A 14,075-nucleotide genomic window follows, 5' to 3' on the forward strand; every position below is an offset into this window, starting at 1 on the left:
GCCTAGCACGGTTACGTACATATTTCTTTAAGACTCCCATGAACCTCTCGAAGGGGAACATATTGTGTAGAAACACAGGACCGAGAATTCTAATCTCTTCGACTAGGTGAACTAGGAAGTGTGTCATTATATTGAAGAAGGATGGCGGGAACAACAACTCAAAGCTGACCAGACATTGGACCACATCAATCTGTAACCCTGATAGACTTTCTCGATCGATTACCTTCTGAGAAATTGCATTGAGGAATGCACATACCTTCACAATTGCCAGGCGAACATTTTCCGGTAGAATTCTCCTCAATGCAACCGGAAGCAATTGCGTCATAAGCATGTGGCAGTCATGAGACTTTAGGTTTTGGAATTTTTTGTCTTTCATATTTACGATTCCCTTTGTATTCGACGAGAAGCCAGTCGGGACCTTGATACTGAACAGGACTTCAAAGAAGATTTCCTTCTCTTCCTTAGTAAGAGCGTAGCTGGCACGCCCTTGAAACTGCCCTGGATGCATGTCATCTCTTCCTTTATGACGTTCTTGGTCCTCCCGTGCTTCCTGTGTATCTTTTGACTTCCCATACAAGCCCAGGAAGCCTAGAATATTCACGCAGAGATTCTTCGTCAGGTGCATCACGTCGATTGCCGAGCGGACCTCATGGACTTCCCAGTAGGGTAGCTCCCAAAATATAGATTTCTTCTTCCACATGGACCGAAGCAGGTGGCTCTGAATGACTCTTGAGAAAGTGTAATCCTTCTCATTCCGACATTCAACACATGGACAAAACATATAGCCACCACCATGCTTGTTCGCATCGGCTGCATCTCGAAAAGAATGCACGCCTTCTCTGTAAGCGGTTGTGCGTCGATCACCGTACATCCATGGATGGCTCATCTGTGTTATACGACAGTATATCAAATACAATCACAATCCTAAAAATTAGTACCGCACGGTCTAAACGAGGAAATATAGTTGCTAACCTTCTAGAATAAGTAGAAATAAAGAGGAAGAGGTTTAAGCGTGGCTCAGGCATCTCATATCGTAGTTGTGTTCGGTGAACTGAAGCGGCATCGCTCTAACACACATTTCAACAAACACCTCTAGTGCATCAAAAAAAGTGGAGAGCAAGCACCCACCCACAATCCTTCATCCAAGAAAAATGAAAGGAAGAGGGGAGAAGGAGGTTGTGCTATATATAGGCAGAGGACTTTAGTCCCGGTTTGAGATACAAACCGGGACTAAAGGTGGCACACATGCGGCTGCCCACCGCGTAGCCCTTTAATCCCGGTTTGGGACACGAACCGGGACTAAAGACTCCTTACGGACCAGGACTAAAGCCTCGAAGGAGGCATTGAGAATTGGGGCGACGTGGCCGGGCCTTTAGTCCCGGCCCAGAGGCAGGCCGGGACTAAAGGGTCCAGGCCAAATGCCCGTTTTCCACTAGTGAATACATTGCCAAATGTCCGTTCACACAGAATACACATGATTAACTGCATGTGTCAATCGGACTAACCCACCTAGCTAAGCCGGCAAAATCACCTTTCAGGAAGCCAGCTAGCTTCCACGCTCTACATTCGCTCTCGATCCCAGAGATCACAACCATGCCTGCAGGCGTAGCACCATCAAAAGACAACGGCGTTTCGATGATTCCATAAGGTTGGTTGTAATGGGTAATATCATATACTAGTATCATGCATATGATACTAGTATATGAGACCACAACCGTAATGCATAGTATCATATGTTAGTATTATATGATGGTTCATTTATTGCCATGCAAGACATAAAGTAGCACAACATTTAATATGATACGGTATCATGATACTCGTACAATACTCAACCCTCTCTTTCTTCATTTAATTCTATGTCATCTCATCAAAATTGCCTAGTTGACATGCATGATACTACCTATGATACTCCCATTACAGGCAACCTAACTATCATAGCCCTAGAAGCAATAAAGTGCACACATCCTTAATTGCAAGATCCTCTGCCGTGCAAGTGTTGCATTAATTACGGATTGCATGATCGGGAATATTCTTGTGACATTGTATTATTCTTATTTCTGTTGTTTCATTATCCCGATCAGATTTAATGTGCGAATCATGATGGCTTGTGTTGGATGTGATTAATGCTGATAATGTACTCCAAAATCACCTTTACTGTAGAAGGATTAAGCGCATATTGCTGCACGGTTGGTGTTGTTGTCTTTTTATAAAATAAATTAGCTTATTTGCAATTTAATATAGGTGTATCAGATTTTTAAAAAGTCAAAACTCTTCAGGTTTGACCAAATTTGTAGAGAAATATGTTAATATTCATAATATGAAGCTACAATCATTAGATTCATCATGAAATAAATGTTTATACTTTATTTATTTAGTATTATGGATGCCGATATTTTTTACTCCAAACTTAGTCAAAGTAAAATAAATTTGACTTTTCAAGAAAAAAATACACCTTATATCTTGGAACCAAGGAAGAATTTGATTTGGCTAGTGTGAGAGGCAATGGCCTATGTTTTTTACTTTATTTATAATGTGCTGTTTTGATGGGTTTTTCATGGTATGATTCTATGTTATGTGCTAATCAATCGATATTTACGTCGGAAAATTTCTGCGTTATTGTCTGCATATAATATTTTGGTGTTACAATAATACATTTTTAGGTGATGAGGGATGCATGGGATTGATGTATTATTAAAAATCGGTTGCTATCGATTAATTTTAAAAATCGTTGATCAAGTCAAAATCATGAAGCCGATCCCAAATCAAATACCTCAATCAAATCAGAAAGCTTCAAAATTAAGGTACATAGTGAACTAAAAGAATTGAAAAGAAGAGCTTGTTGAGAAACTGTTAACCCGGTCAAAATTGAGTGAACAAATTCTAATTGAAGAACTCAATTGATTTTGAGGCCTTTAGGTGGCGTTTGGTTATGTGGTTATCCCTTAGTTGGCTAGGATAGCCACTTTTTGGGTAGTTGTCGAGCGTTTGGTTGAGAGATGGTTAGGAATATAGGCAATTAAGATTCTCAGAATATCCTCTTAAAACGTGGTTGAGCTTATCCGTAAAAATCTCACGGATAGTGGCAGCCACCCACGCTCAGCGACCTCCCGAGGCAACGAAATGTTTTTTTCTTCTCGCATTCCTCCCCTCTCGTCGTGGTCGGGCTTCTCCGCCGGGCAGCAACCGGCTGGCAGCGATCTTCTCTCTCCTAGCGTGTGCGGAGGCCGCCCTGGACGACGACGCGAGCTCAGCGGAGGGCCCTCCGGGGTGGTTCTGGTTGTCTGGACACATCTGCGGCGCTGGGCGTTGGGGCGGCGGCCCCAGGCAGCGGTGGAGGCCTCCTCTGCCTCGTCCCTGCGGTGGAGGAGCGACGGCTTGCCATGCGTTGGTGGTGGATCGGGGCTTCGCGCTCGGCTCCAGTGGGCGCACGCTGCTGGCAGAATGCGATGGTGCTGGCCGTACTGGCCGTGCGGGCGGCAGAGTGAATGCGCGTGCGGGGTGGTCGTCGGTTGCATCTCCCATCCTTCTAACCAAACATAAAATTGATTGTCCATAACCACCTATATTTGTTTATAACCAAACACAAGAACGAGGATATCCCCAACCACGTGGTTAGGTATGTCCTTAGCCAACCCAACCTCGCCCGTGAACCAAACACCACCTTAATCCTAGGAAGCTTAGTCATGTACTCCCTCCGTTCTAAAATAAAAGTCAAACTTGTCTAACTTTGACCGAGTTTGTATACCAAAATATCAAGGTCTAGAATACCAAATCATAATCACTATATTTATCATGAAATATATTTTTGTATTTTATATATTTGGTATTGTAAAACATTATATATTTTACTATAAAGTTGGTCAAACGTAAACAAGGTTTGACTTTTTTTAAAACTAATACACCTTACATTTAGGAACGGAGGGAGTAGTATATTTCTTGTGTTCGAAGAAATGTCCTTATTTTTCCATCTAATGTTTCCTGGCTTTTTTGTTCTATGTAAACGCACGGACATTTTGCTAGTTATTTATTTTTTGAATTGATGCTCGAAGCATTCAATATTACCATTGAATCAATAACAGAACAGATGGATGTGTTAATTGCCGTAAATGAAGTTTTTCTTAATCAAGATAATATGTTATACGTACAATTTTGAGATTCTATAAAAAGAAAATTAGGTTTTTTTAGGGGTTACTAGCAAGCTGCACGATGCAACGCACCTTTCAACTAACATTATTGGTTGCTGTGAGAATTAGCATGCTCAGAAAAATACTTCGATGGTTCTATTTTTTTAGAAATCAATTGTAATTCAAATGAGCTTTAAGACGGAAAGTACCCTTTTGAGCTCGAGCTGAAATGCACCTGCATGAACAGTACAATTGAAATAAAAATAAAAAACATTTCAAAAAATTCTGAATTTTTTTATGATGAACTTTGAAAAAACTTCTAAGTGCTTGCAATTTTTTGACCATGATATCACATTGTATAAGGCGTGGCAGAAAAAACAAAATTAGTGTTTCAAAATATTTTCAAAAGTATCATTTTCAGAGCACCGTTTTTATTTTTTTATCACGCCTTACTAAAATGTGATATCATGATGAAAATTTACAAGCTCTTAAACTTTTGCCAAAGTACATCACAAAAAAAATCAGAATGTTTTGAGATGTTTTTGAATTTTTTTCTTATTTTTACTGTTCATACGGATGCATTTGAGCTCGAGCTCAAATACTCCATGTCCCTTTAAGATATGCTACAGTTTAACCCGTGCACTATTGTGAAGACACAACTAATTATCCTAGAGTTTCTTCACGACGACGGCAACAAATAAAAGCTTAATTCCAAGAGTGGTAGAAGGATTGGGTAGGTAAACGGGTCCTGATTCTAATGGATTATAGCATCACGAACATCGCTATGAAAACATGTCGTCGGGCCCATCCCATCATCCATGGCCTCCGCGTGACCCAACAAAACCTCCTCCATCCAACAGAAGTAAAGAAAAGAGACGTGGGTTCCGATAGAGAGCCGCCTCCGCCGCCGCTGCTGCCGGCCGCTCCGCTCCAGGGTGCAGGCGGCGACGCCGACGAGAAGGAGGTTGTCACTTCAAAAACGCGCCGGCCATAATTGCACGCCTGAGTAGAAGGCGCTGCCTGCTCTCATCGTCCCACTCCCCCGTCGTTCTACCGCCGTTCTGCCCTTCCAGATTCGCCGGCGGTAGATCATCTGTTTACCCTCCCAGAAGATGAGTGGCGGCATCCGGCAGATCTTGAACCTAGGGTTGTACGACGGGCACAAACGCCTATATTTGCTGCGGCGCTTGGACCTCTCCAAGATGGATTTGTTTCACCGGACGGCACAAGAGGCGGCCGAACATGGCAAGGTGCTGCCAACACTGACGCCCACCAGGGCCCATGCCACCAACAGGAGAAGGATCCGCAGCACTGACCTAACAACGGCCGAGGCGGCGGCGCCCAAGATCCATCCGCCGAAACCCGATGTGCTCATGGGGCCACCGCAACTCTCCCCCTGCCTGGAGGCCAATCGCTCCGTCCATTTCTTCCCCACCGCCTCCTAGAGCAAGGTCATCCTGGGCGACCGCGGGAACAGCATGCTACGCTTCAACGCCGTCGACGACGGCTCCCGCTACGTCGACACCCTGCCATGCCTCCACGGACTCAAGGAGATGCCCATGGCCATCTCCGTCCCTCCGACCGACCTACACCTCCCTGACGCCGACGACACCGGCGACCTCTACATCATCGATGGCCTCCTCCATCCGGACAAGGCCGAGGTTCGGCCGCAGTTCGAGGCCCTGGTGTGGAGGGGGTTCCACCCGTCCGCCGTATCTAGCAGGTTCCTCCCGCTGCCGCCGTGGATCAGCGACCACAAGCACGCCATGGTCGTCAGCCACGCCCTCGTCGGCGACGCCATCTGCTTCTCCATCGCCGGCGCCGAGGGCACCGGCACCTACTGCTTCGACATCAAGACTCGTGAGTGGAGCAAAGCTGGCGACTGGCTCATGCCCTTCAACGGCAAAGCGGATTACGTCCCCGAGCTTGGGCTCTGGTTTGGCGTCTCAAACAACTTCCCCTGCGCTGCTGACCTCTCGGGCATCATCAGAGGGGAGGAGCCGCCGCCGGACAAGATGCGGATCTGGGACCGGGATGACCTGCCAGAGGAGTGGCAGCCAGACAACTTGCGTGATCCCTGTGTCGTCAGCCTCGGTTCCGGCAGGTTCATCGTCGTGGACTTCTTGGATGCCATGAAATTCAACAAGGACTGGAACCAGATGGAAACCGTCAAGGAATTTGCCCTCTTCACCGGTATGGAGGTAGCGCTCAGCTCAGCAACGTCAAAGGCAATGGCAGCAACGTCAAAGGCAAAGACAATGGCCAACACAATAGTGGCACCGATGGCTCCCACAATGGCAACTGCAATCGTTCTCGCAACGAGAATGGCGGCAAAGGCAAAGGGATGATGCGTGGCCTCCGTATGATCAAGCACAAATCCCTTCGTTACATGTTTAACAACCAACAGAGGATCGAGGCCGTGCTCTGAATGATTCGGCAAGTCATTTTGAGTTGCTGAACTGCAGATAAATTATCAGAAACATCACCTCTTCACTTCGGGCTCCTTGATAGCACCATCACATTGAAGTTCACCGAATTGGGAATCCTGTGCATCATGGCCTTAATGACATGCACGGCATCCTGATTGAATAAAAAGAACAACGATGATCATAAGCAGGGGAGATATAGTTGAGAATGGGCAATTAGATGACCACTGAAAGGAAGGTCAAGGCAGCTAGCAGCACCAGCATATATGATTACAAAAACTGCAACGCATATCAACAAAACGTCGTTTACTGCATTACACCCATCGGCCCATGAAACTAGCTTATATCTCGTCCCGTGAGCGTATATGTTCAAACTGTAGTGCGTCAATAATATGCGAATGACATTTCAGTTGAACTTCCCCTTTAGATCTGCCAGCATCAATTATTCCCAGGCCATGAGCAGTCACTGCTGATAGTTAGATATTCATTTGAGTCATTGACTGTCAAATCTCAAATATAAAACAGGTCAGTAATACACGTCAAGGTGCTAGCAGCAGCATGTGAATCCACGACTCTTTCCGCACCAGTAACTGAATCTACCAGTGCACCATCGGACCTGTTCTATTTAAGGCCCTACAGGCTCTGGAGATCATGCATGGTGATACAAAACAACTGCGTCTCTAGAATGTCTATGTCATCAAACAAATTGACAAATTTGTACTGTCACCACCATAACCCATCCTACGTGTTGGTAGCTTATTCTTGTAAATGGCCACTACTCAGATGTTTGCTCTCTATTTATTCTAGGCCTTTGCTTAAAGCTTACCATGACATACAGGATGGATCATTGATACAGCTTGAACAACATAAGTGTAATGATAGCTCAGCTGTCCAAGCCAGTACAAGCAAATATAACACTGGCCTTTTTCACAATACCTGCAGTAAACTTTCAGGAGATGAGGAACCAAGCTTTATTGGTCCACTCTTCATGCCATCAAGCTCGTAAAGTGCCCCTACAGACATATGCCACTCATCACCATCCTATGAAAAACAATCAAAACTAAGTAATTACATAGAGACCAGCACGAAGACTTACCACTGAGGGCTGTGAAACAAACATAATGCTCTTCTACAATGTCGCCAATCTGGCAAACAAGGCACAGGTATGGAAGTTAAGCGTATTCAACGAAAATAGGAGAAGACGGATTAACAAATATTTGTATGCTCCCATGTTTTTCTTCTGCATTTTCACTACAGAAAAAAACGATGACCATAAGGGATGGCTAAATCATACTGAAATATACCCTGTGGTAGTCTGTTAGATACTCAAAAATGATCATACTGCCTTTTTGGAAAGAAAAAATACCACACTGGTGAGTGGTGACTACAACAGAGTTATATGAAGAAACTTCGCTCTACATGGTTATTTATCTATTCCCGACACATCAATCTATTAGCTGCTGTAATGATCATTTAGGTCTTTGACATAGAATCCCAGTTCACATAAGCCAAAAATATATAACAAGTACCTCTGTGTCACCAGCACTGGCAGCCAATGAGTGAGCTCTTGCCATGTCATCATTCTTCTCCAACACTCTGGCACGCTAAAGGTATGGCATAAGATAAAAAGGATAACACAAAACCTTGTGAGAGTGACCAACGTAAGGATGACTGGCTTGAATCATGAGAGAAGAACCTCATATGGGTCCATACTGGCTGTTGATTTGAAAAACAGGTCCAAGCCTGAATTCTCCACTACAAAAGACAAGATAAGTTGTTTAACAAAAACAGAGAGGCAACATCACAGAATGGAATCATTTTACATACTGCAGTTTCTGTTAACCTACATGGAATCAATGCCCCCTTAATCACTCGAACAACAGGACAAATTACATCACAGGAGGATATAGAAATACGAAAACGCAAAGAAAACTTACATAAACTGATTTCTGAATGTGCATTTCCAACAGCATGAAGCAAAGCGATAGTTCCACAAGCATTTCCTAATGATTCCACTTGTTTTATGAAATAGACCTGATCCCAAGCGTCCTGTTGCAGAAGGCATATGTCAAAGGCAAATGTGTTGCTTGATACGGGCCTGTTACGATGGACGGATCAGCTCCAACTGCAACTCTCATCTCATACTGATACCTGGAGAAGGAATAGTCATGCGATCTACTACAAGAAACAAAAAACTGCTCACCTTGTCTTCAGTAGCCAAGACTTGTTCTGGAGGAGCGCTTGGATCCTGCATCAGGCTGAAGGAATAAGTGGGTGACTCCAGAAAGTACTGAATTCCCTGATAGTAGTATAGTACGTACTAATCTAGGGAATACCAAAACAAAATAGGACTGCTTTCACACATTTTCACATAAACAAACAACACTCGCATATGAATGTCAATAATGTAAATTGGCAGTAGTACTAGCAACGAAGTGAGTTGAGCGCAGAGTGACCAAGTGAGAAAAATGAAATTTCTGGAGCGTGTCCTGTACCTCGGGCGGATCGGGGAAGCAGAAGATGACGGCCAGCACGGGCTGGGGCACCATGGCCAGCGCATCTGAGTCTAGCCCGTACACGTCGTGGAACTCGGCCTCGCCCCGGGGGACTCCCAGCGACCACATGAACTGCGCCCGCCGCGGGGAGGAGTTCCGTCAGATAGACGCTCACAGTAGAGATGATAGGAGCAGCAGGAAGAAGGTCGGTAAACCTGGTTGAATACTTCTGGGCTGGACTCCAGTGGAGGCCACCGCTCGCCGGAGCAGGCAGAGGCGGAGGAGGGCGGCGCTGCCATGGGGATTTCACCGGAGGTCAACGGGGGCGCCGTTTTTTTTTTCTCCCTTTTTGGAACAAGGTGGGTTTTTTTTTTCTTTAGGGATTGGAACAAGGAGGAGGCGACTGGCGGGCGAGGGCCAGTTGCTTGCTCTTCCTCCCAACATCAAGCTCGGCCCAGCTGCCCAATGCCCATGAATATACACATTTAACATTTTCCGAACACTTGATTAACATTTTCAATATCCTTTTCAACTGCTTGATTAAAAAAATTATATACATGATAAAAAATAATATTTTTTCTAACACATTGGTCAACATTTTTTCTGTAAACATTTAAAATTTCTCAAATGCTTGATTTACATTAATCAATTATTTGTTCAATATATTTTCTAAATGCTTGATTAAAATTTCTATATGGATGATAAAAAAAATCATCTTTTTTCTGATACATGATCAACAGCTTTCTATACACGTCTAACATTTTTCAATAGCTTGATTAATATTTTTCAAATACTTCTTTTACAATTTACAAATAATTTTATAACATTTTTAAAATGTTTTTGTAGATTTGTTTGTAATACAAAGATAAATACAAAATAGAAAATAGAAAACGTAAAACGTAAAAAAACAGGAAAAGATGTTGTGGCCTCCCACGCGCATGGGCATGCCCATCTCGCTCGCCCTTTTAGCGAGTCAGGAGCTAGACTCGATGAATGCGCGAGAGAGGGACGCCCATCAGAAGACAAGTGGGTACAGATAAATTTTAAAGTTAAATTCAAACATCCCGGGTCATGAAATGAATTGATTTTGGTTTCTAACGGTGATAATGATGCAAAATGGACAAGGAATTCGGAATTGATAGTGATGATGATATGAATATTACATCTAGTTTAAATTTGCACATATTCATAACCACAATTAACTCGTGTTTCTTAGGTTGTGATATAATTGGATTCAAAATCTTGTAAGGTGACTTACACAAGATATCATGGTAGTGAATTTCTCACGTCTATCCATGAACATTTTTTGATCTGGTGATTACCGGTGCTCCCAATACAACATGTCGAATAAATAAAAGGAACTTCACTAGGAAAAGCGCACGACTCCAACCCTAGTCGCTGCCGCTAGATCCTCAAGGAGGATTCCCTTGATGGTGACGGCGCATATGGTTCATTTCTACAGCGATACTCTTCTAGTGGGGGGTTATTCTCGTCAACATCAACTTGGCGGTGTTAGAGACTACTCCCCGCGTCAGGAATTATTTGTCACACAAATAAAAAAAAATGGATATATCTGAAACAAAATATGTCCATGTCTACGACAAGTATTTTCGAACGGAGATAGTATTATATTTCTATCTTGCAAATTATGTTATCTAAAACTGCGGTTGCGAATTACGTTATCTAAAACTCCCACTGTTTGTTCTCATATGAATAAAGCAGTTAAAATGTCATTTAAGAAAGAGCTTTGTTTTTCAAATCTTAGTAGGTGTTGAGAAAATAAATCGGCAGAATGCTATAAAATTGGATAACCAGTTTGACCCAATTTTATCGCATTCTTACATACAAAAAGATAATAACTATGCTCTTATTCAGTTAATGGAAAGGTGTTTAGCCCGGTTCAGAAAAAGAAAAGAACTAGGTCGTTTTGTTTTAGGTTTAGCAAAAGTAACTCTGATGACCGCCGGTGCCGGGGACGAAGCAAAGTTCACGCGGCGAGGTTCACTTTCTAGCTAGGCTGATTGCGCGTTTCCTGTGCGATCGATCGGCGGAACTTGCTTCCAACTACACCGCTAAACGTTTATTGGGTAGTAGTCGGGCAATAAACTCGTACATGCATGCTCTGTTTTTCGGCCATGGTGATAGTTGGTTGGCGGCTGGGGTGCCGGGCCAACTAACCATTCGCCGCCGCTAGCTGTTTGCAGCAACGGCCATCGCATCACGGACGTACGTGTTGCACCATTGGCACGAGAGTGGCAACCGGGCCACAGCACTGACACCCCAACGCCACATCGGTCGGCCTGATTAGCTCACAAGCCCAAGTCTGTCAATAATCAAGATCCTCGCCAAGTCGCAATCGACCGAGCTAGCCAGTAGCCACCCCGGCCGGACGCGCACCAAGACTCCGGCTAGACGTCGGTGGTCGACTCGTCGTGGCCATTCCCCGGCGCCACCGTACGTATGCCCCCGCAGTCTCCAATAGCGCTCAGACCTGCCTGCCCACACGCCCCCGGACGCCCTAGTCCCACTGTCCCAACCCCCAACAACACGTACGTGCCACGGCCTCCTGCTATAAAACCACACGGCCGGCCCCGTCACCAGCTACACCCTGATTATACTCCCATACAGCTCCATCGTTCGCCGGGAGAGAAGCCGGCGCACCGTTCAATTTCATCCCACCCTTCCAAGTTCGTCGATCCCGGTCGGGCCGCCGGCTCGATGGCCGCCGTGAAGGTCATTGCTTACTGCCGATCGAAGTGGCATTTCTTAATTCCTCTTGCGATTTTAACGCCTTTATATTAGTTTTCGGAGGGAGTACTAATTAAGTGGAGTAGTTACTTTGATCGATTGTCTGACGGGCAGAAGGTGGTGGTGAAGCTGGACCTGCAGGACGACACGCGGAAGCGCAAGGCGATCAAGGCCGTCTCCACTCTCTGTGGTGACTTACTTACTCCCCCTTCTTCTTCTTCTTCTTCTCACTTTCTCAGAATACGTCCGGCATTATACCTTGCTAGCTTGTGTTCTTGGTCTGCTCGTCGTAAACATGCATGCATGGAGGTCACTCACTCATCCACCATATATACCTCAGTCTCAGCTTCCCACTTCTGAGTTTCTGACGACGGCCATGTCTTCCTTCCCTCCCTCCCCAGGTATCGACGAGATCGTCCTGGACATGAAGTGCGACAAGATGACGGTCGTGGGCACGGTCGACCCCGTCGACGTCGTCTGCAAGCTGCGCAGGCGCTTCTGCACAGTGCAGGTGGTCTCCGTCGGCCCGGCCAAACAGGAGGAGGAGAAGAAGAAGGTCGCCGTCGACCCGGCCAAGGAGGAGGAGAAAAAGAAGGAGGTCTCCGTCGGCCCGGCCAAGGAGGAGGAGAAGAAGAAGGACGGCAACACGAACGACGCGGGCACGCTCGTCCCAGTGTACCTGCCGTGCAACCTGCCGCACTGCTACCCGCCGCCTCAGCACCCGCACCCGTGCTGCTACTTCGTCCACACCGAGGAGGGCCCCAACGCGTGCGCCATCTGCTGATCGGCGCGCATTTTTGTAGCCGGCCTGCATGCCAGCCGATTGTTCGGGACTCATCAGCACCGGTGATCGAGGGCGTGCGCTATGTATGTGGCCGTGCGAGCTAAATACTGCACCGGTGATCCGCCAACTACCTCCGCATCCGCTGAGCTTGCCTGATACGGAATTACGGTGTGGAGAAGAACTACAGTAGTAAATAAAACTGCTGCATTTGGTTTTTAAAAGTACCCATTCATTAGGGATACGTTTGGTTGACTTGAGTGAATAATGCCTGCATTTCAGCAACATCTTATAATAGAATTAAAGCGACTTCAATAGACGCGCTCGGTGCGGCATGTTAAAAAAAAATTACAGCGCTAAATTGCCGCTCCAGCAGGCGACGCAAAATGAGGCACGGCACTGCCGTTCTAGCAGGCACTGCAAAATTCAACGTGCGAGCGCAAACACCCGTCTGACGGCGTGCCCGAGCGAGCAGTCAACCACACTATGCAATATTACAAACCTATATTTTTTGCATTCGAACAACATAGCATAGTTGAATTACATGACATAGTTCAAAATCATCAAAGGAAGATCATGACAAATATAAAGTTCAGGCACAAACAAATGACATATGAACAATCATGTCTCATCTTCTTCTTCGTCTGAGTCTTCGCCCGAGGACGAAGACGATTCGTCGTCCTCGCATTGTTAGCCATGCGTCAATCCATGAGACCATCTTCAACGATATAATGTGAAGCTATGTCCGACGCTCCGGAAGTCATGCGTGCACCCATGTCACCGGGAGGAGCTCCCATGCCTTTCATGAGAGAATCAAAAGTCACGCCTCCCATAGTAGCTCCGAAGCTACCAATGCCTCCAGTAAATGCTCCCATGCCTTTAATGGTTGCTCCGAAGCCACCCATGCTTTCATGGTTGCTTCGATGCCATCCATTCCTTCCATGCCGTTCATGGTAGCTCCCATGCTTTCGAAGCCACCCATGCCTTCCAATCCTCCAATGGTTGGTCTTCTACTCTTCTCCTCGAAACAGGGTTAGTGCAATATTGAGCTACAAACAAGAGAACAAGTTAACATTTGATCGTTTGACGGAAGGCCGTGGCTTGACGGCGGACACCCAACACGATTGGTCGTGGCGCCATGAACAAGCTGCACATGAGGCCGTAGCTTGGAGGAGCAGCGCCGACAGAGATGCTTAACCCCGCACTAGGATTTGTTGTTGCTGCTGCGGCGGTGACAGTTGGGGAGGGGTCACGGGTGTAGGAGGGGTGAGCGGGTGTCGTCGGCGCGCTCCATCCGGCGATTTCTCTAGCAGCGGCGCGCGCGCGAGAAAGAGAGAGAGATTGAGAGAGAGAGAGAGAGAGAGTTGTGTTGCGCGGGCGGGAGCGGGCGCCTGAAATAACTAGCACGAAATAGCGTTTTGCTTTGCACGCGCAACCGATTATCCAGCGGTGCGACTTTAGCGCCTTGATGGTTTCCTTCCTGAAGGCGGAGTTGCTTTTT

The 14,075-nt window shown here is 45.9% G+C and overlaps 2 protein-coding genes and 1 pseudogene across 4 annotated transcripts; 2 read left to right on the top strand and 1 right to left on the bottom strand.

The window, feature by feature from the left end:
- The first annotated feature begins 5,056 nt into the window (after window positions 1-5,056).
- On the top strand, window positions 5,057-6,552 carry LOC123428277 (annotated as a pseudogene).
- Window positions 6,450-9,410, bottom strand: LOC123428279 (ubiquitin carboxyl-terminal hydrolase 3-like). The gene is made up of 9 exons (XM_045112472.1): window positions 9,261-9,410; window positions 9,046-9,177; window positions 8,754-8,798; window positions 8,488-8,599; window positions 8,247-8,305; window positions 8,080-8,154; window positions 7,647-7,695; window positions 7,487-7,563; window positions 6,450-6,704 (listed from the first exon to the last, which is right to left on the bottom strand). The coding sequence occupies exons 1-9, from the start codon at window positions 9,342-9,344 to the stop codon at window positions 6,615-6,617; spliced, it is 723 nt and encodes a 240-aa protein (XP_044968407.1). The 5' UTR covers window positions 9,345-9,410; the 3' UTR covers window positions 6,450-6,614.
- A 2,231-nt stretch (window positions 9,411-11,641) lies between these two features.
- On the top strand, window positions 11,642-12,798 carry LOC123431163 (heavy metal-associated isoprenylated plant protein 39-like). Of its 3 annotated transcripts, none has more exons than XM_045114999.1 (3): window positions 11,642-11,778; window positions 11,908-11,983; window positions 12,195-12,798. In XM_045114999.1, the coding sequence occupies exons 1-3, from the start codon at window positions 11,764-11,766 to the stop codon at window positions 12,575-12,577; spliced, it is 474 nt and encodes a 157-aa protein (XP_044970934.1). In that variant the 5' UTR covers window positions 11,642-11,763; the 3' UTR covers window positions 12,578-12,798. The 3 variants fall into 3 exon arrangements, with proteins under 3 accessions (XP_044970934.1, XP_044970936.1, XP_044970937.1); XM_045115001.1 differs by having other exon boundaries at window positions 11,911-11,983; XM_045115002.1 differs by having other exon boundaries at window positions 11,923-11,983.
- Window positions 12,799-14,075: the final 1,277 nt, after the last annotated feature.

Source organism: Hordeum vulgare, chromosome 2H (assembly GCF_904849725.1).
Source record: "Hordeum vulgare subsp. vulgare chromosome 2H, MorexV3_pseudomolecules_assembly, whole genome shotgun sequence".
Lineage (NCBI taxonomy): Eukaryota > Viridiplantae > Streptophyta > Magnoliopsida > Poales > Poaceae > Hordeum > Hordeum vulgare.

Coding starts and splice junctions, on each gene's coding strand:
- LOC123428279 (XM_045112472.1), bottom strand. CDS start 9,344: ATGGCAGCGCCGCCCTCCTCCGCCTCTGCCTGCTCCGGCGAGCGGTGG. Junction 7,696..8,079: donor CCAGTGCTGGTGACACAGAG/GTACTTGTTATA, acceptor CTTGTTTGCCAG/ATTGGCGACATTGTAGAAGA. Junction 6,705..7,486: donor CTCCTGAAAGTTTACTGCAG/GTATTGTGAAAA, acceptor TTATTCAATCAG/GATGCCGTGCATGTCATTAA.
- LOC123431163 (XM_045114999.1), top strand. Junction 11,984..12,194: donor GGCCGTCTCCACTCTCTGTG/GTGACTTACTTA, acceptor CTCCCTCCCCAG/GTATCGACGAGATCGTCCTG.